Source organism: Cottoperca gobio, chromosome 11 (assembly GCF_900634415.1).
Source record: "Cottoperca gobio chromosome 11, fCotGob3.1, whole genome shotgun sequence".
NCBI classification, from domain to species: domain Eukaryota; kingdom Metazoa; phylum Chordata; class Actinopteri; order Perciformes; family Bovichtidae; genus Cottoperca; species Cottoperca gobio.
The window spans coordinates 22,143,199-22,170,041 of record NC_041365.1 but is presented as its reverse complement, the minus strand read 5'-3'; the positions used below and the strand labels follow the sequence as shown (position 1 = coordinate 22,170,041).

The 26,843-nt window shown below is 42.1% G+C and overlaps 1 protein-coding gene across 2 annotated transcripts in view; it reads left to right on the top strand.

Annotated features, from left to right (window-relative positions):
- Positions 1-26,843, top strand: part of phf14 (PHD finger protein 14) — a 61,789-nt gene that overhangs the window by 19,539 nt on the left and 15,407 nt on the right. The window contains exon 14 of one of the 2 annotated variants that reach the window (XM_029442981.1): positions 13,864-13,981. In XM_029442981.1, the coding sequence (XP_029298841.1) occupies positions 13,864-13,981 (118 nt within the window). Of the gene's footprint in view, positions 1-2,004; positions 3,706-13,863; positions 13,982-26,843 lie in introns of those variants that run through there. The other variant, XM_029442982.1, reaches the window with a different exon arrangement.

Genomic DNA, 26,843 nt, shown 5'->3' with positions numbered 1-26,843 from the left:
TTTCTGGACATTGTCATGTTGTTGTGATATCGTCATGTTGTTGGGACATCGTCATGTTGTCGTGACATCGTCATGTTTACGTGATATCGTCATGTTTTCTAGACATCGTCATGTTGTCGGGACATCGTCATGTTTTCTGGACATCGTTATGTTGTCGTGACATCGTCATGTTTACGTGATATCGTCATGTTTTCTGGACATTGTCATGTTGTTGTGATATCGTCATGTTGTTGGGACATCGTCATGTTTTCTAGACATCGTCATGTTGTCGTGACATCGTCATGTTTACGTGATATCGTCATGTTTTCTGGACATTGTCATGTTGTCGTGACATCGTCATGTTTACGTGATATCGTCATGTTTTCTGGACATCGTCATGTTGTTGGGACACCGTCATGTTGTTGTGATATCGTAATGTTTTCTGGACATCGTAATGTTTTCTGGACATCGTCATGTTGTTGTGATATCGTCATGTTTTCTGGACATCGTCAAGTTGTCGTGACATCGTCATGTTTTCGGGACATCGTCATGTTGTCGTGATATCGTCATGTTTTCTGGACATCGTCATGTTTTCTGGACATCGTCATGTTTTCTGGACATCGTCACATTGTCGTGACATCGTCATGTTGTCGGGACATCGGCATGTTGTCGGGACATCGGCATGTTGTCGGGACATCGTCATGTTGTCGTGACATCGTCATGTTGTCGGGACATCGTCATGTTGTCGGGACATCGTCATGTTTTCTGGACATCGTCATGTTGTCGTGATATCGTCATGTTGTCGGGACATCGTCATATTGTCGGGACATCGTCATGTTTTCTGGACATCGTCATGTTGTCGGGTCATCGTCACGTTGTCGGGTCATCGTCACGTTGTCGGGACATCGTCATGTTGTTGTGATATCGTCATGTTGTTGGGACATCGTCATGTTTTCTGGACATCGTCATGTTGTCGGGACATCGTCATGTTTTCTGGACATCGTCATGTTGTTGTGATATCGTCATGTTGTCGGGACATCGTCATGTTTTCTGGACATTGTCATGTTGTCGGGACATTGTCACGTTGTCGGGACATCGTCACGTTGTCTCGACATCTTCACCTTGTCGGGACATCATCACGTTGTCGGGACATCGTCACGTTGTCTGGACATCGTCACGTTGTCGGGACATCGTCACGTTGTCTGGACATCTTCACCTTGTTGGGACAAACATTTCTCTTGTAATTCATATCGCCTCTCCAGAACTTTCGTTGTATGTTAAACCACTTTATTGCTTTTTTAATTTCTGTTGAAACCTAACTAACCTTTTTGATTGTGTCTCTTCACTTCTTTTCTCAGTCTACCAACTTAACTGTTTATTCTCAAATAACATATTTGTAAAATTATTAAATGTATAATTTTGATATCCTCTCCCTCATTTCTCATCTGCTCCATCTTTGTCCTGACGAGTCCTCCTGCACTTCTTCCATTACAACAACATGGTCGTCCATACGCACCTCTGCTGCTGCTTGTTATTTTTAAACTTAACTTCTTAACTGCAACTGCTTCGACTGTAAAGATGTTTCACCTTCCAGTTAAAGAACAAGTTCAAACATTTACTCAATCAGCAGATAATTACTTGGCAACTGTTTTGGTAATTGTAAAAACATTTAAGTTTGTTTTTGTTTGTTGTATAAATGCCAAACATTTTGTGAAGACGTTACTTTGGGTTCTAGGAAAATCGATTTATAAGCCAAATAAATAGATAAAAAGTTCTAAATTGTTCTCGTTGTTGGCAGGCTGTTAATGTGAACGTGCAGGAAGTGTACATGCAAACATATCCAGTGATTCATTTACATGTAGTGGCATCTTGTACTGCGTTCTGAAACGTTAAGAGCAGTGAAAATGAAAGAAAAAGCTCCAACGTGTTTAATTGAGGCAGTGTTTAAGTTGTGCGGGTTGCTGGTCGGGGGGGGGGGGGGGTGAGGTGTGCTGCCCTGACTCTTTCTATCTTTGCATTGCACAGGTTGTGAGAGCCGGGCAGACACCTCCCCTCCCATAAACACTCGGGCCCAGATGACCGTTGGCTTAGAGACAGAGAGGCAAATTGAAGCGTTTGAAGAATGGCGCTCGAGTCAGGCTGAGGAGTGAGACCGTCACGCCGCCCGCAACCCCTTCTCATCCAAACTGGACCGACAACAGTCCAACGAACTGAATCCAAAACACGGAGTCGGGATGTTTTGGTTAACGTTGGACTGCTTTTACACTACGAGTAACTTGGTTTGATTGTTTTTGTCACCAGTTGTGGTTCAAGTTGCATCTATGCAATCTAGAACTAAAACGTTATGTATTTATACTATTCATGTATTAAACCATTTTGGCAAATTCCCACCACACCTCTTTATGTTTGACAAACAGAAGAAGAGACAGAAGTGTATAGCCGCTGAAGTTCATTTATAAATCATTTCCTCTTTAATGTGATTTATTTCCTTTTGAAATGTTGGACAGTGAAAGATCAGCTATGCAGTGGAAATCCCTTTGATTTGACCGAAAGGCAGATTCTCAGTTTTGTGATGACAACAGTGACACTAATGAACCATGAAGACCACTGAAGACGCACCTTTTCAAAGAAGACGCCGCTTTCTAAAAAGCTGAAATGCTCCTGGGATCGTAAAGATTTAGTTGATTGTAATAAGTTTGTCCAACGGCGACGAGCTTCGATCGCTCACACGGCAGCTCGGATCCTCCGCAGGAACTGAGTGGAAGAGCCTTAGCTTGACAACTAAACGTGCTGCTGATTTGTGCATCTTCTGACTTGATACGCTGTCCAGAATAATTCCTCGAATGACTTTCCATTGGTCTGACCCTCCGTACAACTTCTCATCACTGATTGAAACACCCGGATTTTCATTTCAAATGACAAACTTGAACCCAGACTGAGTGTTGTGTTGTGTTTTCTAAGTTTAAGAAGAGTCAGTGTTGTGTATCAAGTGTAGCAGTCAATGCTTTAAAGCATCTGTAGTAGAAAGTAGTGGATCGTGGTAATAGCTCTTAGATATTAGTCTTTAGAAGTCTTCCTCTGTGACAGCTGAAGTGACACGTCCTCAGAAAGAAGCCCAGCGTTGTCTCCGTGTCCCCGGTGGCCCTTAGTCAATGCTGTCAAAACAACAGCTGCCTGCCGCCCCGTCAGGGCCCCTGACACGTGTCACATCGTGCCCTCGTGTGTCACTCCGCCGTACGGCCTGTGTGCACGCTGGCGGGAGCAGAGCGGCGGTGCTGCTGTTTCTCTGGACCGTGTGCAGAAACAGAGAGCTGGTGCAGAAGGACCTGGTGACCCCGGACCAGCCTGTCCCATCTCTCTCTCACTGCATGGCTGTATTTACATCTGTAAGTGATGTAGGATCTGAGTGCCGGGTATCTGACGATGTGTACAGTATTTATTGAAGAGGCCAAACATACTTGTTGTGCCTCCATACTTGATGGAATATAAGTTTGTGTCGTGAACAGAACTCTGATGTGTGACGTCGTCTGAAAGTTTTCTTTTAATGGAGTGTTGGTCTGTGTTTACTTCCTGCTCCAAAGGGAAGGTTTCTCATGTGTGTACTTGTATTACTGTGATACTTATGAAGTCAGAACGTTGCTGCTGTCGTGTATGTGTCTCGGCCTCTGGCCTACAGCTCTTCAACATTAAGCGGAGCTTTAATAAACTCTTGACTTTTTCACCTTATTGCCGCAGTGATAAATGAGTGTCAGCGAGCTACTTAATTGTTCTAAAGGTGCGGCAGTCCGTTTGTGCGTGTAATGCCCTCTGTCATCTGTGATTTATCACCTGGGAAGTGGCCTTCTTGTTGAAGGGGGGGGGGGTACTCTCTGCACTCTGACACATTTGATCAGCGTAGACTTTAAACTGTCGGGACACAGTTTTGCAGCTGCTGTTTTATTTTAATGCTTCATGTCTAAGAATAAGTTTAAAGTTCTCACATCAACGAAGCTTTGATCCGTTTCATGTGCATCGTGTCCGTCGCACTGATGAAGTCCAATAACAAAGGGTTCCTCGCCTCGGAGCAGAAGATTCACAGCAGTCTTAAAGGCACAATGAGTAGAACTACGTACCTGAAGACTTGTACAGATCTACTAAATGAAGCCTCACGTACGAGCCACTACAGGTGTGTGGTGCCGTCTGTATCTGCAGCCCTCTGCCTGGATGTTCGGTCTCGTCTTTGCAAAGTGTTCAGGACACTCGTGGTCCTCGGATGACGTTGTATCCACGAGGAAGCTGCCAGAACACTGCTGGAGGAAAAGGCAGAACCAGCGTGTGGGAAGCTCGTTGCAGATGGAGAGAGAATAAAAGCATCCTGCTCGTGTCTTAACGTTCTCACATCAGTGCTGGACATCGTGTTTCATCTGGACATTAGTATCTGAGGTCCATCTGTAAATGTATATTTGAGTGTTAAAGAATACAACAGCATCGGTAGAGATGGTGGATGGATAAAGGTGGGGGGGGGGGCATACTCAAAACATGGGAGAAGACAGAGAGATGGAAGCAACTCACCGTGGTGAACTGTAGCTGCCCGATCCCTCATCCTCCAGCGGGGGTCTGTGGGGAGCGAGCAGCAGACAGCAGCTCCAGCTGGGTTCTGGGGAGGGGATGAGACGCAGGAAGGGGAGGGGCCAACAGAAGAGCTAGCAGGGAGGTTTCTGGAAAGCGGTAACCTTTCCGATGATGAGTGCGTTTCCCATTACTGCTCTGACACCGGATCCGGGGAGATGATTTAATGGCGGCATTTTGTTTTTGCTGACTTCACCCTTTTCCCCCCCTATTAAAACAGAAAACACAAGAGCTGAGGCTGTGTGGGAAGTGTGGCCAAGCAGCTGCAATCTATTACTCCCCAGCTTCTTCCCTGTCTCTTTATCCCACTGACTCCCACAGTGTGTGTCCGCTCCGATGCCTCCTGAGGTCCACGCTCTCCCCTCCTCCTCCTCAACCGCGTTCTGTCTCCTCTTTAAACTGCACAGTGGTGCCTCCTACCCCTTTTTGTTAATCATTACACACTGAACATGAGCCTCCAAGCCCTGTGGGGGCCTTATGTCTTAATTGATAACCTGGTCATAGACTTGGTTTAATGGAGTTGCAGTGGACTGCAGGCTGTTTGTGCTGCGAGGTACCAGCAGAGTGTCTGGGCGGGTCAGAGTCCCACAGACCTGGAGATCTTCTCTTCTCCAGTGTTGTACTCAGTTCACTGGGGCCCCCTGCTGGAGACACAACCTCCAGTCACACAGCAGCAGGTGAGAACTCCCTTTCATCCAGCTGTGAATGAGTTGTGTCCAGATGATAAAGCCGCTCTGACTTCAGCAGCCCCCTGGTTTCTCCCCTCTTGTAAAACAATGGCTCTGTTCTAATGTTGCAGTGACCCGACAGTAAATCAAGTAGGAGGCTCGCAGTCCAATAATCCACTCTTTCTATGGAAAGACTCCGGCGCACTTTGTCATGGATGAAAGTCGATGTCTGAGTGCTTTGTGTCGTATTGATTCCCGTCACGTGGCCCCTCCCGAGGTAATTGCATTACCTACTTGTGATAAATTCATTGCCTTGTTTCAGCCACTTGGGCTCAGACAGCAGGCTGCAGGAGAGGAGGGAAGTCTTCAGGTCACAAGCACCGTCAATACACGGAGGCTTGACGGGGACGGGGACGGGGACGGGGACGGGGGGGGGGCGAAGCAGAAGCGACAAGCATCAGTAACCTGCAGGTTCCTTCAGGTTCCTTCTCTGGGCTTTGTCTGGAGAACATGGGAGTCAATGATTATACCCTAAACTAGTAAACAACATTAATCATGTACACTTGCAGAGGACGGGGCTGATCTCACCGTGAGATGTGGCAGACATGAACTCTCCTTCAGTCTCACACGGCACTGCTGCTACAGCTAACGAGCTAACCACCACCTGTACCGCCATCAAACAGGAAGCAAGTGCTAAAGTGAAGAGGCTGCACTTCATCGTTATGACAGCGGTTTTAAAGAGATCAGATGAAGCCGGCTTGTGGGCCGTGAGCCCCGCTGGGGTGAGGATGGGTCCCGGGGTGAGGCCGGGGGGGATCTGAGAACTTCACACAGAGATTAAATACCAGATGAAAGTGGACACGAATCGCCGACCGAGAGCAACATGTGTAGCAGACAAAAGCAATCAATCGTGTCCCCTCCACCACCTCACCTCCAATAAGATTACATCAATCAATAAGCTCTCGTATGAGTGATTGGATTTAGTCTGCTTCCAAAGTGAGGGGGGTACGGGAGGGGGGGCTGCTCAATTTTCCCGATGATTAAAGCGGGGCCAAATTGCTTTGATAACATCAAGGACCTTGCTGTGGCTGGACGTGTACGGGCAGCGCTGATCAGTGAAGGTCCAGACGCAGCTGCTGCTCAGAGATCCAACATCAGCCACCAGCTTCTCCTTCTTACGTTTCCAACCGGACGTTTGATGATTGACAGTTTGGACAATGGGCCCAAAGTGTTCTTTAAGCCATGAAGCACTTTTATACAAAGCAAAAATAAGGTGACAGCACGAAGACTCTGCGTGTGAAGCTTTATAGCATCAGCTGCACAGAACTCTCAGCACAGCAGGCGTTAAAGAGCCGCTGCTGAACACACGGAGCGTCTAGTAGCCAGATACCTGGTGGAGACCAAAACAGAGCGACGAGAGAGCGAACACTGGACTCATTCACAGCGTGTGAAGCTCAGGTGATGTGTGTGCAGCTCAGGTGATGAGTGTGTAGCTCAGCTGATGTGTGTGTAGCTCAGGTGATGTGTGTGTAGCTCAGGTGATGAGTGTGCAGCGCAGGTGATGTGTGTGTAGCTCAGCTGATGAGTGTGCAGCTCAGGTGATGTGTGTGTAGCTCAAGTGATGTGTGTGTAGCTCAGCTGATGTGTGTGCAGCTCAGGTGATGTGTGTGTAGCTCAGCTGATGAGTGTGCAGCGCAGGTGATGTGTGTGTAGCTCAGGTGATGAGTGTGTAGCTCAGGTGATGAGTGTGTAGCTCAGCTGATGTGTGTGTAGCTCAGGTGATGTGTGTGTAGCTCAGGTGATGTGTGTGTAGCTCAAGTGATGTGTGTGTAGCTCAGCTGATGTGTGTGTAGCTCAAGTGATGTGTGTGTAGCTCAGCTGATGTGTGTGTGTAGCTCAGCTGATGTGTGTGTAGCTCAGCTGATGTGTGTGTAGCTCAGCTGATGTGTGTGTAGCTCAGGTGATGTGTGTGTAGCTCAGGTGATGTGTGTGCAGCTCAGCTGATGTGTGTGTAGCTCAGCTGATGTGTGTGTAGCTCAGGTGATGTGTGTGTAGCTCAGCTGATGTGTGTGTAGCTCAGGTGATGTGTGTGTAGCTCAGGTGATGTGTGTGCAGCTCAGCTGATGTGTGTGTAGCTCAGCTGATGAGTGTGTAGCTCAGGTGATGTGTGTGCAGCTCAGCTGATGTGTGTGTAGCTCAGCTGATGTGTGTGTAGCTCAGCTGATGTGTGTGTAGCTCAGCTGATGTGTGTGTAGCTCAGGTGATGTGTGTGTAGCTCAGCTGATGTGTGTGTAGCTCAGCTGATGTGTGTGTAGCTCAGCTGATGTGTGTGTAGCTCAGGTGATGTGTGTGCAGCTCAGGTGATGTGTGTGTAGCTCAGGTGATGTGTGTGTAGCTCAGGTGATGTGTGTGCAGCTCAGGTGATGAGTGTGTATCTCAGGTGATGTGTGTGTAGCTCAGCTGATGTGTGTGTAGCTCAGCTGATGTGTGTGTAGCTCAGCTGATGTGTGTGTAGCTCAGGTGATGTGTGTGCAGCTCAGGTGATGAGTGTGTAGCTCAGGTGATGAGTGTGCAGCTCAGGTGATGAGTGTGCAGCTCAGGTGATGAGTGTGTATCTCAGGTGATGTGTGTGTAGCTCAGGTGATGAGTGTGTATCTCAGGTGATGTGTGTGCAGCTCAGGTGATGAGTGTGTAGCTCAGGTGATGTGTGTGTAGCTCAGGTGATGAGTGTGTATCTCAGGTGATGAGTGTGTAGCTCAGGTGATGTGTGTGTAGCTCAGGTGATGAGTGTGTATCTCAGGTGATGAGTGTGTAGCTCAGGTGATGTGTGTGCAGCTCAGGTGATGAGTGTGTATCTCAGGTGATGTGTGTGTAGCTCAGGTGATGTGTGTGTAGCTCAGGTGATGAGTGTGTATCTCAGGTGATGAGTGTGTAGCTCAGGTGATGAGTGTGTATCTCAGGTGATGAGTGTGTAGCTCAGGTGATGAGTGTGTATCTCAGGTGATGTGTGTGTAGCGTGGCTCCAGAGAGGGTAACGTTAGTCCGTCTCTGAAGTATCTCAACATCTACGGGACAGATGTCTGCAGACGGAGCAGGAAGCAGAATGACTTTGTTGATGCTCTGATGTTTAGCATCAAGTTAAATATCTGCTTACTTGATGGTTTGGCTCAACCGGTGCGAAGGATCTGCAGCCCGTCCCGCTGACCGCGCTGTGTGAGTGTGTCATCACCTACAATGTGTTAAATTGAGCTCCAAGTTCTGAATCGAGCTGCATTTAACCTTTAAGACTCCCGTGTTGTGCAGTCTTAGTGTGAATGTGAAGCTCCATGTATCCCACCTCTCATGGATACATGAAGATCACACACACACCGCTAACCCTGCATCAGTGAGCAGTGATTTAATGCAAAGATCTTCCCAGCGATACACAACAGACATGAAACGAGGGTTCATTACGCTGTAAAGTAATTCTTAAAGTAATTAAGAAGCGTATGTGCGGTCGTCACAGTCTCGCCCTCCTGTGAGTTTGGAAGTTCTTCAAGAGTCTCCAGCAGCGAAGCTGAAGAGTTTCTTCTTCCTCTTCGCCTTAGTTAGAGATTCATGTGAAATCAATCGACAGTTTGTGTGCAACAATAAGAGTGTGCTCATTAGTGGAGTACACACACACACACACACACACACACACTCACACACTCTCTGGTCATTTGTCTTGTATTCACTAGGTGGCCGGAGGGCACTTAAAACTCCCATCGTTTCCAGGGAAGATATGCCTGCTCAGCCCATCCAAGGTGTGTGTGTGTGTGTGTGTGTGTGTGTGTGTGTGTGTGTGTGTGTGTGTGTGTGTGTGTGTGTGTGTGTGTGTGTGTGTGTGTGTGTGTGTGTGTGAGATCCACCTGCCTCGGCATATTTGTGCTAATGTGCAGCAGCTGTTAGCTTACGCCCTCCCTCATAGGATGCCAGATACTTGCTCCTCTGGTTTGAACATTGGAACACTTCAGGTTTCTATATTCAGCTCCTGTGAGCCTGATGCCAGAGGGCTTCCATCACCAGTTTGTTTGAGTTTAATAATACTACATGTATTCCATGTAGTCTGTCTGAACTCATCTGTTTAAAGGATCCTTCTGATTATTCAGTTCTTTGCGTTCCCTCTGACGGCTGTGACCTGCTGCCGTCCTGATCAGGTTCCACCTGCTTTAACGCTGCGCTCGTCTGAAGGATGGTTCAGAGCGATAATAATGTTCCGCTGAGTTGTGCTGGTTACTTCCTTCTCACTGTAAAGTATCCTTCAGATTGTTGTGTGTGAGGAATAAAGGTTTTCCCAGCTGATGTGTTCCTACAGGCTTTAATAAAACACCTCGTGTGTATCCTCGAGGTCTGACCAGCCTGACGTGCACGTCTCTCCTCGTGCACGTGTATCTACAGGCGGCTCCCTGCTGCAGATGTCCTGCAGCTACGTTTGGTTTGTTCAGTGGAGTTGAACGTAAAATGACATTTAAAAATTCACCAGGAACCCAGAAGTCACTGAGCAGGTGCTGTAGGATCGACTCCTTCAGTAGATTATATCCAAAAATAACCTCATTCTGAGAACGTAGCGTCGAGAGATGGTTTCAGTTCTGGAGTTAAACTGTCACCGTCATCAGCACCTTTAGAATATAACAGCTAGAACCGTACAACATATATTGTTATTACAAACTGAATTTAAGATCATTAGAAGATTGTAAATGTTATTAATGTTTCATGAAGAACATAAAGCTGGAGGATCTGCAGAGGCTTCACGTCTGAGCCCATCAAACGTCTTCATCCCTTCAGAATCACGTTGATATTTAAACGTGCCATAAATCATCAGCCGGCTGCTTGGACCGAGCGTTCCTCCTGAAGCACTTTATAATATATAATATATATATATATATATAATATATAATATCTCTGCGGTGCATCCTGGAAACATCTGGACTCCTCTCTCAATGGCTGGCAGACTTAAATCTAAATTAAAATATTCAGTAAATAGTTTCATGACTGTTGTAGATCCATGTGCAAAACTATCTATTCCATGTAAACACTTATATTTACTATATTTCAGAGCATATTATTATAGTGTTATTACAATAAGTAGTATTATCAACTTCAGTTCTTTTACTGTTAACAATTAAAAGATGATTAATAATATTCAGTAATTATTAGTGATGCTGTAATTGTTATTTTATCATCAGTTTGTTTGATATGAAACAATTAGTTTAGTTTGTAAAAGATCTGTAAACAGAGAGACACACATCTGTAATGAAACATTAACATATTAATATAGTATATTATATGTATATATATATATATATATATATACATATATATATATATAGTACATATATATATATATGATAGTACATATATATATATATAATATGTATATATAATATATATATATATATATGTAACTTATATATATATATATATATATAATATATGTACTAGATATAGATTATATATATATAGTACTATATCTAGATATATATATATATAATATAATAGATCGTCCTCGATCTCTCTCATATATATACTATATCTATCTATCTATCACTATATCTATGTCATATATATTATATATATATATGACGAGAGAGAGAGAGAGAGAGAAGGGAGAGAGAGAGAGGAGAGAGAGGATAGATAGAGATAGAGGAAGAGAGAGAGAGGTAGAGAAAGAGATAGAGAGGGAGAGAGAGAGAGAGAGAGAGAGAGAGAGGAAGAGAGAGAGGAGATAATATATAGAGATATAGGACATAGATAGAGATATAGATAGAGGACAGAGAGAGAGAGAGAGGACGATAGAGATATATATATAGTACATATATATATATATATGATAAATATATATATATAATAGATATATATAGTACAATATATATATATATAGTACATATATATATAAATATAGTACATATATATATATATATATATATATATATTACATATATATATATATATATATGTACTATATATATATATATATATTACATATATATATATATACACAAGGTATGCAACAACTGTTAGAATAACATAGCATTAATAACAATTAAACATTAGTTATCATTTAATTGTTCATTAACAGTCAAATAACTATTAACTGTAAATGTCCAATTTATTAACGGTTATTATAAAGTTACAGAAATGCTCCGTAAACTAAACGCATCTTTAATACGAAGAGTTTTATGTTGAACTGCTTCATTATTCAATATTAGTTTATAAACTGTCACTAAAAATACATCTGCAGAAAGGGTTTTTATATATATATATATATATATATATATATATATATATATATATATATATATATATCTGAATATGATTCTACACTAGAGGTTTCAAGAAGATCCACATGAACAATAAAATAATGACAAACTTCTCACAGATGTTCTCCTCGTAGAGCTGCGACTGAACCTCGTGTCTATTTGTATTAAGATGCACAAGAGAAACTGCTCTACAATAAATAATGATAAAATACCTTCTATGTATTCATTTTATAATCTTATATACATATTTATTTAATGTATTCATCTTATCTTATATACATATATATTCTATGTAATCTTGTCCAGTGACCACGGGTCCATTTTTCTCCAATCAGAACGCAGTATTTAAGGAGTAATTTGAGTATTTTGAGAATATTTTTGAGTAATTTGAGTATTTTGTCAGAAGAAGCAACAGTCAGTAAATCTTGATTGGTGTTTTTGAGGCTTCGGTTGTTCTGGAGAGTGAACGTGTTGAAAGGGTCTAGACTCAGAATTGAACCCCTTTATCTCCAACAGTCCACCAAGTTCCCTTAATTGAAATGCCTTTTCTCCGTGTGCCCCTGTCTCTGCCTTCCCATTTATTCCTACTGACTTCCTGTGCGAAGTGTCACTCTGCGCGGCGTGCTCAGATTACCCACTTTGTGCAGCGCTGCACTGGTGGAACAGTCAGGACTCACCAACTCTCCAGGGCGGCGTGAGCGTGTGTCTGAAGTGTCACGGCAGGAGCTGATATAAATATATATATTCTATATATGTCTGATGTTGTATCTCACAGCTGCTCATGATGCTCCTCTGTCTGGCTCTTTGAGCAGGAAGCAGGTCGATGTTGCCCGACACGTGTGATCACTACAGTCTTTGTTCTGAGTAACACGTAACACTCAGAACCAAATCCTGCAGGAGCTCCAGCAGCTGCACAACCTGTTTACACGGCTTTACTTGTATTTCCCTGAACAGTCCTTGTGTATCCAGCATAACGGCTGCAGGTTGAGTAAGAAATGTTAAATGTTGAACACCAGATTTCAGCCGCTGAAAGCGCCATGAATTCTGCATCATTTGCATCATCTATCATATTCTTATGTATTTGTAAAGTGACATGTGGAGGATGTTAACTCTTTGATCTGCAGCCATCAGCTGTTAGCAGGGATCTGATCCGATATTTAACTATCTTTCACACTAAAAATGAAAAGTTCATTGCTCTTTTAAATGGTGTACTTACATTATTATGCTGTTATGTCATCATTATATCAATAATATTGTTTATGGCCTTTACTTCTGGGACAATGTATCGTCTTAAGTTCTGCGATGGATTTAGTTCAGATGCAGTTCCCGCTTTGCAGGTGACAGTTACAGGTTTCTAGCATCCTGAGTCACATGCTTCACACCTTCATGCTGCTCGGCCTTCATATTCATTTATTTGTAGCTCTTTTGCAAAACAAGCAAATGACCTTTGTTCCTCTTTATTAACTCCACTTCTATGAATCTCAGCTCCGGCCAGCAGAGCTCGTAAAACACTGACCAGCAGGGACGTCGATACTGCATCGACACACGATGCATTAAAAGCACACGGTGCATCGGAGCAGCAGAGATTGACCTGCGACTGCAGCATAAAGAGACTTTTCTTTTAATCCTTTATGAGGCTGACTGCCCTTCAACGAGCCCCCCTGCCTGGTAAACACACACACTCCACAATTAGAGCTAATTATGTCCTAATCAATGAAGGAGATTCACATTCTCCAATGAAAATCTGATAACGGCTTAACAGCCGGGGAGGTCAGCCCGCGCCCTCTCTATCCGTCTCCATTACTGCGGAGAGGACGACACGGGGGGGTGAGACACACCGAGTGTCTGCAGCTTCAGAGAGGCTTTAGAAAACCTTCCTGATCCAACGGGAGAGTTTAACATTTCTGACCTGCAGATGAGAAGAACTCCACGAGTGAGGTGTGTGTGTGTGTGTGTGTGTGTGTGTCTGTCTGTCTGTCTGTCTGTCTGTCTGTCTGTCTGTCTGTCTGTCTGTCTGTCTGTCTGTCTGTCTGTCTGTCTGTCTGTCTGTCTGTCTGTCTGTCTGTCTGCTCGTGTTGTCTGAGTCTCTGAGTCGGTGCACCTGTCAGGTGTCTATGTGGCTCACATGGCAGCCTGAATCCATCATATGTGCAGGGTCAAGGCAGTGCAGTGATTAGAGGGGCTTCAGGAAGCTTTAACAAAGTCTCATGACTGACAAGGAGCTGCTCTGCCATCCATCACAGCCCCTGAACCGCCCCCTCCCTGTAGGAAGGCGGGGGCTTTTATTTATGGGAGGTGTAACACGTGTCCTTCCTGTCTGTGCTCAGGTGTGACGAGTGCCGGCTCTGCTATCACTTCGGGTGTCTGGACCCCCCGCTGAAGAAATCCCCCAAGCAGACGGGGTACGGCTGGATCTGCCAGGAGTGTGACACATCCTCCTCCAAGGTGAGTGTGTGTGTGTGTGTGGGGGGGGTCAGCTGGGGAGGGCTTACACACTTCTCACATCATGAGAATATTTTATAAGATGTGCATGAACCGCTCATTGTTTGTTGTATCTGGACAAAGTTTTTATTGCCTAGAAGAAGTATTTATTTTAGCGGTGGGGGAGGGGGGGGCTGTTGATACTGTCGTTTGATTGGTGCATTATTTGTGTGGATGGGGACTTGATAATCATCGGTGCTGCCAGCCTCGTTGTTAAACCGTATTAACTTCCTAAATTAGCTTCTTTTCTATATCTGCAGATACAATGTGTGCATAGTGCATACTACATAGTACATACTACTTAGTGCATACTACATACTGCATACTACATAGTGCATACTACATACTACTTAGTGCATACTACATACTGCATACTACATAGTGCATACTACATACTACTTAGTGCATACTGCATACTACATAGTGCATACTACATACTGCATACTACATAGTGCATACTACATACTACTTAGTGCATACTGCATACTACATAGTGCATACTACATACTACTTAGTGCATACTACATACTGCATACTACATAGTGCATACTACTTAGTGCATACTGCATACTACTTAGTGCATACTACATACTACATACTGCATACTGCATACTACATACTACTTAGTGCATACTGCATACTACATACTACATAGTGCATACTACTTAGTGCATACTACATACTGCATACTACATAGTGCATACTACATACTACTTAGTGCATACTGCATACTACATACTACATAGTGCATACTACATAGTGCATACTACATACTACTTAGTGAATACTGCATACTACATACTACATAGTGCATACTACTTAGTGCATACTACATACTGCATACTACATAGTGCATACTACATACTACTTAGTGCATACTGCATACTACATACTACATAGTGCATACTACTTAGTGCATACTACATACTGCATACTACATACTACATACTGCATACTACATAGTGCATACTACATACTACTTAGTGCATACTGCATACTACATACTACTTAGTGCATACTGCATACTACATACTACTTAGTGCATACTGCATACTGCATACTACATAGTGCATACTACTTAGTGCATACTACATACTGCATACTACATAGTGCATACTACATACTACTTAGTGCATACTGCATACTACATACTACATAGTGCATACTACATACTGCATATTACATAGTGTATACTACATATAGCATAGTGTATACTACATAGTGCATACTACACACTACTTAGTGCATATTACATAGTGCATACTACATACTGCATACTACATATAGCATAGTGTATACTACATAGTGCATACTACATACTACTTAGTGCATACTACATATAGCATAGTGTATACTACATAGTGCATACTACTTAGTGCATACTACATACTACTTAGTGCATACTACATAGTGCATACTACATACAGCATACTGCATACTACATACTACATACTGCATACTGCATACTACATACTACATACAGCATACTGCATACTGCATACTACATAGTGCATACTATATACTGCATACTGCATACTACATACAGCATAGTGCATACTACATAGTGCATACTACATAGTGCATACTACATACTATATAGTGCATACTACATAGTGCATACTACATACTGCATACTACATAATGCATAGTACATAGTGCATAATACATGCTGCATACTACATACTGCATACAGGAGCTGCTTTATTATGTCAGCAACTACATTAGAATCACAAAAATCACTAGAAAACTCTTTTAAACAATTAAAATGCCTTTATTGTTATAGCTCATGTTCGTCACACCTTCAGGGAGTGAAGAACAGTTTTTAAGAGCAGTGAACATGTGACGCTGCTTCCCACTCGTTGTTCTCGATCTACATTACATCTGCCTGGTAACAGCGACGTTCTTTCCACTTCCTGTTATTCTGGGAAAATTTTAAATAATTTCAAAAACACATCCTTAAAAGCAGAATTAATTTTCCATGAAAAACAAACCCTGCACAACTCTTTTCTTTTTGTTGAGCTGATCGCTTGTTTTTATGAAATTAAATTGCAATAAAGAGACCATGTCGCTGCCGCTCCTCCTAATTGATAGATGTATCCACGTTTCTCTCCCGGTCGGTCCTGTTAGGCTCCCTCTGTGTGAGTACGGGGCTGATTGATGCCGGCGCAGGAGAAGTGAATTATAAAAGCCATAGTGGAAATGCTGAATCACAGGAATGAAACATTCAATTATCAAGAAAAGCAAAAGGTTAAAGCTGTCTTTAAATGTTAAGTGGTCCCCATGTACAAATCTATAAGAATCAAATCTGTTTTGAAAAGTATGATGTTACATGAATGTAAATGTGCAGTGTGTGTTCATTCAGTAGTACACACACACACACACACACACACACACACACACACACACACACACACACACACAGAGACCTGTAGTGATGTATTAGGTAACATTACTTTACCTGACAGTTTCATCTGTGCTCTTTGACATAATTGAGTCATAGTTTTTATCCGAATGAAGAACACGTGCAGAATGTGAATATGAGCACGAGTCAGCGTGTTCTGCTTCAGAGGTGAGCATCTGTCTTCAGACGCCATGAAGGGATTCAGGGTTCGTCTCAGTCCACTGGGACTCTGCTCCAACTTCTAATGAGCGTCAGGGAGGAAACCAGCTTCTATTGCGTCTCGGTGAACTTCTGTCCTTCGTCTTCGTTTCTGTTGTCGATTGGAATTCAGAAGATTTACAGACATAACAGAATCCACCTAATTCAGTTAAATTATATTTCACTTTTTATACTTTCGTCTGATTCTGGTTCCAGTCAACAGTGTTCTTTGAAACCGTATTTATTTTAGTTATTCTGTCCTCAAGACAAACAACATCAGTCGTAAATGTTTGACATTGTCGCTATATGACAAGACATAAAAACAACACTGCTAAAGGCTAACGTTTGCTCAGCTTGTTTCTGTGAGAACTTAAGATCCAGACGTCCGAGGACTAAAATTCTTCATCCTTCAAATATAGAATTAAAAACACCAGGATGTAAAAAGTATCTTAAAACTGGATAAAAAGTCAGTTTATGAAGCTTCTGGCTACAAACACAACGCTGACGCTGCTCAAAGGGGAGACGACGCCATGACAGGAGAGAGAGGAAACGTTACCTTCAGGAATATTACATAAGTCTCTGTCTCACTACATATACAACACAGGACTGATGACACCATGACAGGAGAGAGAGGAAACGTTACCTTCAGGAATATTACATAAGTCTCTGTCTCACTACATATACAATACAGGACTGATGACACCATGACAGGAGAGAGAGGAAACGTTACCTTCAGGAACATTACACATGTCTCTGTCTCACTACATATACAACACAGGACTGATGACACCATGACAGGAGAGAGGAAACGTTACCTTCAGGGACATTACACATGTCTCTGTCTCACTACATATACAACACAGGACTGATGACACCATGACAGGAGAGAGAGGAAACGTTACCTTCAGGAATATTACATAAGTCTCTGTCTCACTACATATACAACACAGGACTGATGACACCATGACAGGTGAGAGAGGAAACGTTACCTTCAGGAACATTACACATGTCTCTGTCTCACTACATATACAACACAGGACTGATGACACCATGACAGGAGAGAGGAAACGTTACCTTCAGGGACATTACACATGTCTCTGTCTCACTACATATACAACACAGGACTGATGACACCATGACAGGAGAGAGAGGAAACGTTACCTTCAGGAACATTACACATGTCTCTGTCTCACTACATATACAACACAGGACTGATGACACCATGACAGGAGAGAGGAAACGTTACCTTCAGGGACATTACACATCTCTCTGTCTCACTACATATACAACACAGGACTGATGACACCATGACAGGAGAGAGAGAGGAAACGTTACCTTCAGGAACATTACACATTTCTCTGTCTCACTACATATACAACACAGGACTGATGACACCATGACAGGAGAGAGAGGAAACGTTATCTTCAGGGACATTACACATCTCTCTGTCTCACTACATATACAACACAGGACTGATGACACCATGACAGGAGAGAGAGAGGAAACGTTACCTTCAGGAACATTACACATTTCTCTGTTTCACTACATATACAACACAGGACTGATGACACCATGACAGGAGAGGGAGGAAACGTTACCTTCAGGGACATTACACATGTCTCTGTCTCACTACATATACAACACAGGACTGATGACACCATGACAGGAGAGAGAGAGGAAACGTTACCTTCAGGAACATTACACATTTCTCTGTCTCACTACATATACAACACAGGACTGATGACACCATGACAGGAGAGAGAGGAAACGTTACCTTCAGGGACATTACACATCTCTCTGTCTCACTACATATACAACACAGGACTGATGACACCATGACAGGAGAGAGGAAACGTTACCTTCAGGGACATTACACATCTCTCTGTCTCACTACATATACAACACAGGACTGATGACACCATGACAGGAGAGAGAGAGGAAACGTTACCTTCAGGAACATTACACATTTCTCTGTCTCACTACATATACAACACAGGACTGATGACACCATGACAGGAGAGAGAGGAAACGTTACCTTCAGGGACATTACACATCTCTCTGTCTCACTACATATACAACACAGGACTGATGACACCATGACAGGAGAGAGAGAGGAAACGTTACCTTCAGGAACATTACACATTTCTCTGTTTCACTAGATATACAACACAGGACTGATGACACCATGACAGGAGAGGGAGGAAACGTTACCTTCAGGGACATTACACATGTCTCTGTCTCACTACATATACAACACAGGACTGATGACACCATGACAGGAGAGAGAGAGGAAACGTTACCTTCAGGAACATTATACATTTCTCTGTCTCACTACATATACAACACAGGACTGATGACACCATGACAGGAGAGAGAGAGGAAACGTTACCTTCAGGAACATTACACATTTCTCTGTCTCACTACATATACAACACAGGACTGATGACACCATGACAGGAGAGAGAGGAAACGTTACCTTCAGGGACATTACACATCTCTCTTTTTCACTACATATACAACACAGGACTGATGACACCATGACAGGAGAGAGAAAATGTTACCTTCAGGGACATTACACATCTCTCTTTTTCACTACATATACAACACAGGACTGATGACACCATGACAGGAGAGAGAGGAAACGTTACCTTCAGGGACATTACACATGTCTCTGTCTCACTACATATACAACACAGGACTGATGACACCATGACAGGAGAGAGGAAACGTTACCTTCAGGAACATTACACTTTTCTCTGTCTCACTAGATATACAACACAGGACTGATGACACCATGACAGGAGAGAGAGGAAACGTTACCTTCAGGGACATTACACATGTCTCTGTCTCACTAGATATACAACACAGGACTGATGACACCATGACAGGAGAGAGAGGAAACGTTACCTTCAGGAACATTATACATTTCTCTGTCTCACTACATATACAACACAGGACTGATGACACCATGACAGGAGAGAGAGGAAACGTTACCTTCAGGGACATTACACATTTCTCTTTCTCACTACATGTACACCACAGGGAAGTGTTTCTACACATTTTAACGTAGAAATATAACAAAAATAAATCTTTAAATCTCTCACCAGATACCCTTACTTGAGATTGAAAAGGTTGGGTTGGTATGACGCTAAGTTCAGGGCTAATGTGACCTGGTTGTGAGACAATAACTAGTTCCAACAAGACTTCAATCATCAAAAATCCTTTTGTCAACACCTCCCTAAACTACGTTAGTGCTTTTCGTCAGGTGCCTCCAGAAAGGATCCCTGTGCCTGTTACAGTGTGAGTCTGGTCTGACACTTCTATTTTTTTGGTTTTGTTAAGCTTGATTAAATTTAAAGAGATGCTACGGTCATGTCTCAAAGAAACCAATATTGTCTTTTGGTAGAAGACGTGCTGCGAACAGTGATGTGACACTGAACGTATTCTCATGAGCACAAGAGGTGAGCGACAATCAATCAAGTACAATATCCACTAGAATTCAAATCCCTGTGTCAGATGAAACCTAATCATTCTGTATTTTCCTCTTTAATCGTAGCTTCACAAGTACAGACTTTGTTCACGTGTTATACTTTTATGCTTCGACCTTTAGCAGTAAAGACAGAAAGTGAGTATTAAGCCGGACTGCGGCTTTCTCTCCCTCAACCCTCCGTATCATCTCCCTCGTTCTGCCACCTCTCAGACTTTCCTTCCTCGTTCCCTCTGGAGTATCTTGTCCCTGTGAAGCTGCTCCCGTCCTCCCCCTCCCTCCTACTTGTTAACATCAAATGGAGAAGCTCTCGCCGGCGGCTCCCTCTGCCCCAGAGCGGCTCGACATTTCGCTGGTGACAGGAGAATAACGTTTGCTGTGTTGACGTGACGAATTAGTGTGAACGTTTTCCTCTCGATTCCTTCAGGAGGCAAAGATCACTGTTGTTCAGGAACTGTAAGCCGGTTCAAAACATCTGCTTTTTAGGTTCTACTGTGGATAGCAGCTCGTAGATATAAGAGGTGAAGGGTTTCTGATTCTGAAGCTTTTTAAATATTCCATTTGAGTTTGTCCAGTTTATTGATGAAGCATGTTTACGCAACAAATGGGTGAGAGAAGTCAACACGTGTACACCATTTCTAATGTTGCAGGGTGCACATTTTGAGAGGCAGTTAAGAAATGACATTTTTGAGAAAGCACGGTGTACAGACCTTTTAAGGTGCAAGGTGCTCAGAGTGTCTCCGTAATAGCAAGTGTGGGGAGATAATTGACTGCACTAAGGGCATCTAAAAAGCACTCTGAGATGAGAGCTGTATTTAAGGAAAGTTTTATTATCTGCTTTTAAATGCCAAGTCATGCACCGTTTTTGCCTGTGGGGGGAGAATGTTTCTTAAATGCCAGCATTAAGTGCAGAATATTACCTGATGGTTGCGACTGAGATTCAGCTGCCGGCAGAGATAGCAGACTGTCGAACCCTCAGTCTGACAGTCTGCTACAAAGAATGGAGCAGGAAGTGATTTGTCAGAGCTCCCCGCAGCCATGCTCTTATCTGAGAGGGAGATGTATGACATCTGAAGCAAGAGGCAAGAAGCAGCTCAAAGTATCTCACAGTATGTGATGCTGACCACAGTCATGCTTCAATGTCTTGTTTCAAAGCCAGCATGGACTACATACAATATACACACATGAAGGTCTCAGTCTGCGTGTCCATGACACAAGTATTAACACGGAAAGTTGGTTTTGGAACATGAAACATGATTAAACATGAAGATGAAACATGAAACATGAACATAAACTTGAACATGACACATGAACATGAAACATGAATATGAAACATAAACATGAACATGAAATATAAACATAAACTTGAACATGAAATATGAACATGAACATAAACATGGAAAATGGAACATGAGACACGAACATGAAATATGAACATGAACATGAAACATAAACTTGAACATGAACATGAAACATGAACATGAAACATGAACATGAAACATGAACATGAAACATGAAACATGAACATGAAACATGAACATGAAACATGAACATGAAATATAAACATGAAACATGTAACATGAACTTGAACATGAACATGAAACATGAACATGAAATATAAACATGAAACATGAAACATGAAAATGAAATATAAACATGAAACATGAACATGAAACATAAACATAAACATGAACATGAAATATAAACATGAAACATGAACATGAAACATGAACATGAAACATGAACATGAAATACAAACATGAAACATGAACATGAAACATGAACATGAAACATGAACATGAAACATGAACATGAAATATAAACATGAAACATAAACATGAACATAAAACATGAAACATGAGCATAAAACATGAAACATGAAACATGAACATGAAATATAAACATGAAACATGAAAATGAAATATAAACATGAAACATGAACATGAAACATAAACATGAACATGAAATATAAACATGAAACATGAACATGAAACATGAACATGAACATGAAACATGAACATGAAATACAAACATGAAACATGAACATGAAACATGAACATGAAACATGAACATGAAACATGAACATGAAACATGAACATGAAATATAAACATGAAACATAAACATGAACATGAAACATGAGCATAAAACATGAAACATAAACATGAAACATAAACATGAAACATAAACATGAAACATAAACATGAACATGAAACATAAACATGAAACATAAACTTGAACATAAACATGAAACATGAACATGAAATATAAACATGAAACATAAACATGAACATAAAACATGAACATGAACATGAAACATGAACATGAACATGAAACATAAACATGGAACAGGGAACATGAAACATGAACATGAAACATGAAACATGAAACATAAACATGAACATGAAACATGAACATGAAACATGAACATGAACATAAAACATGAAACATGAGACATGAACATGAAACATAAACATGAAATATAAACATGAATCATGAACATAAAACATGAAACATGAAACATGAACATGAAATATAAACATGAAACATGAACATGTAACATGAAACATGAACATGAAACATGAACATGAAATATAAACATGAAACATGAACATGAAACATGAACATGAAATATAAACATGAAACATGAACATAAAACATGAAACATGAACATGAAATATAAACATGAAACATGAACATGAAACATGAACATGAAACATGAACATGAAACATGAACATGGAACTGAACATTATTGAACATGAATGAGCCTGATGTCGGGATCCCTCGTCTCCTCGTGCTCCCACATATGTTTATATATATTTGGTTGTTACCATGGAGATGTTGTTTTTGGTCCTGCACCTCTGATAGTCAGCAGAATATTGAAAATATTCTTGTTGGACTTATAGATGTTTGTTGCCCTGATGCACCTTTTAAATGTGCGCATGAACCAGATGTTGCTGAAGATGTTGCGTCTCCATCGAGATACAAACTTCTCCACAGAAAGTTCCTCTTTCAGTTTGAATCTTTGTCTGCCATGAAGAAGATGATCAAAGTGATTTGTTGTTCTTCCTTGGAGGTTAACAGAACTGTGAATCTTCTTTACAATCATTTGTATTCGTCTGTGTGACCAAACCAAACACAAATGTACAACAAAGTTAACGTCTCCACTATATTTCCTGCCAAAGAAACCAAACCCTGAGACGCGAGTGCTTTTATTACCGTCTGCTTCTCTCTGCTTCGTCTAGGACTGTCTGCGAGGTCCTGATTAATAACAAAACATCCTTTTGATGATGATTTCTCTCTGTGATTTGTATTGTTGACATGTTTGTACAGCAGCAGTGATTACAGAAGAGCTGCTGGTTTACAGTGTTGCAGGAAACGTTGGGCGCTGAGCGGCGCTGCAGACATGTTTCTGTTGTGCAAAGAGGCAATAAAAGGCTTTATTAGACAGGCTTGAGTTCATTACAGGCTGTGTTTCTCTCGGCCTGCTCGGCTTAGATAAACCTCGCTCTGACCGAGGCCACATCCCTCCCGCTGTCGCCCCGAGCCCTCGCTGAATTGATTTCAGTAGTAAAGCGACAGTGTAGCCGTAATATACAGATGGCCTTTAATTCAAGCCTGTTACCGTGCCAAGGGGCGCTTGTTTAAGACTTTATTTACACCCTTGCAGCGCTGCCTGGCAAGCTGCGCTCCACAGTCAATCACACCAGAAGATTTGGATAAAAGGTTCAAAATGCCCAAAAGCTGGTAAAGTTGCTCAGGCAGTGTTCACAGTGTTCAGCTGTGAACGTATGTGGGAGGAACTGCTCTCGCTGCACTCGGACTCGTTGTCATCAAAAGGATTGCAAGTGTTGAAATGACATCCGTAGAAGTTTAATTCTCCTCACTTCCTCCGCAGCCATCGCTGTACTCCTACTCAGCAAACAGTTTGCGTCTGAAGTCTTCAGCTCTGCTTCTGTTTGTGACACTTTCAAGTGTTTACGATGTGAATGTACTTTCAGTGTTTGTCATTTGTGAAGGTTTCTAGCAGCTCCGGTCGGTTCGAGGAAGATTACCTTTCCACGCTGTGCCATCAATCAGAAGCTTCATCACTTGACCTGTGAGAGACTGTAATTAAGTTAGCCTAATTAACTTAATGAAGTGTCGCGCTCGGCTGCCTCTACTAGATCGAGTAAATTGAAAGAAAACTCGGCCTCATTACTCATCAGATGTTATGGTGTTTAGAGGGATGCACAGGGAATGTGTTTGTTTTACCGTCTCTGTGTCTCGTGGGAAAATCTAACCTTTAGTCAGTTTATATTTTCTCAATGACGCATTTTTCATTATCTGTCTGATTGTTTTAATCAGTATCGTTGGTGCACTTTTGGAATGAGGATAAATCCCAGAGTGGGATTTGAATTTGTTCTCTTATCTGTATTCCAGTTGACTCTTAATGCCTGAGGACGGCGATCGATCGCAGGGGAGGCTTTAACTGCAGCGTGTGAAGTGCTTAAAGCGTGATAACCTCATCAATGATGGTTGTCTTTGGACATGGCCAAAGTTTAACCACAGTTTAATGTGATTTAAAGGCAAGCAGGGGCAGCTCAACTAGCCTGCAGGGAGCACGGGACACGGTCAAGGGTGGCCAGGCGGTACGCCGAAGACGAAGAGAAAATCAATGGCGAGGAGTCACCTCAATCACTTTAACTAGGCGCTACAGAAGCCCATGTCCCTTTCAGGGGCCAATTTGTGGAGCAACCAGGAGTGTGTGATTGCCGCCAGGTCCCCAGTGGCCCCGGCAGTCCATTCCTCTAGACCGGCTCATTCTAATAACCCTCTTAGTGGAGAGCGTACATGAGGCCACTCTTCAGACCCCCTCAGTATTTTATGGCCATAAACAGCGTCGCTGACACGTCTTTTTATCGCCCTTCGTTAAGATAACATTCCCACAAGTCCCCCGCTCCTGCTGCGTGGGCAGAAATCATGCTACATCCTCAATACATATACAAAATAAAGTTTAGTTTAACGTTCCTTTGTGTGAACCCACCACTTTAACTCGTGTTAAACTCTTACATTAAATGGACCCGTGAGCACTAATAGACCTGAGATTAAAAGATTCTGTTACATGTTGATGTCTTCATGTATCTCACTGACTTTCCTTTTCTTTACTGATGAGGACACAGAGAAGTTTAACTCTCACCCAGCTGACATTAATTATGTAAAGCTGCTGTAATCTGTCACCAGCATCCTGTCATGTTACTTTATTTTACTTTATTCGTTTATTTTTGGTAATTTCCCACGAACACAACTTAAATACACAATAATAAGTCATTACTGACAAACCAAATGTTGAAGCCATAGTTTATAACCTTTGTACATTCATTATTTTGTGCAGTTCTCTGAAAATTAAAGAAGAAAGAAACTAAAATATAATAAATGTCACAACATACATCACCCAGAGAAGCACTTTGGAAATAAGTTCTTGTTTTATTGTGTTTTATCCTTTTTAAAAATACCATACAAAGACAATTTGTATATATTATTTATATGGGTGTATATATATATATATATATATATGTGTGTGTGTGTCTATATATATATATATATATATATATATATATATTAATGAATAAGCACCAAAGTGTGTGAATGCAGAAGCTTCGATGAAAAGCTTGTTTAGTTTTGAAGATGTGTGACTTGATTATGATAATATAATAATGCTAATACTAATTATTAATATTAATGTCTTGATATGTTCAGTGAAACATGATGACGTCGTCTTCACGTGTCCTGTGAGCTCATTGTGAGGAAAGATACAAAGTTACTAATGAATTATAAAATACAAAGAAACAATATTACAAAAGGAATTTAAAATGTAACATTGTTTATAGTTGAAGGTTTAATATTTAATATTTTGGAACATATTCTCATTTGTTTTTATCAGAACATTGTTAGCCTAGCTTAGCATAAAGACTGGAGGCATGAAGCAGCTGATTAACTAATTAACACATCTAGTTACATTAATCTGTGCAGAACAACATCAAACGACTTTGTAGTTATACGTTGGAACTTCTGTCTTTGTGGGAAGAAAGTGAAGGATCGTGTTGTTGTTCCTGGTCATGTGATCACGTTAACGACCCTCTGTCCTTAGACCCTCTGTCTTTACACCCTCTGTTCTTAGACCCTCTGTCCTTAGACCCTCTGTCCTCAGACCCTCTGTTCTTAGACCCTCTGTCCTTAGACCCTCTGTCTTTACACCCTCTGTCCTTAGACCCTCTGTCCTCAGACCCTCTGTCCTCAGACCCTCTGTTCTTAGACCCTCTGTCCTTAGACCCTCTGTCCTCAGACCCTCTGTCCTCAGACCCTCTGTCCTTAGACCCTCTGTCCTCAGACCCTCTGTCCTCAGACCCTCTGTCCTTAGACCCTCTGTTCTTAGACCCTCTGTCCTTAGACCCTCTGTCCTTAGACCCTCTGTCCTCAGACCCTCTGTCCTTAGACCCTCTGTCCTTACACCCTCTGTCCTTACACCCTCTGTCCTTAGACCCTCTGTCCTTAGACCCTCTGTCCTTACACCCTCTGTCGTGCGATGACGTGTGATGACGTGCGATGACGTGCGATGACGTGCGATGACGTGCGATGACGTGCGATGACGTGCGATGACGTGCGATGACGTGCGATGACGTGCGATGACGTGCGATGACGTGCGATAACGTGTGATGACGTGCGATGACGTGCGATGACGTGTGATGACGTGTCTCAGCT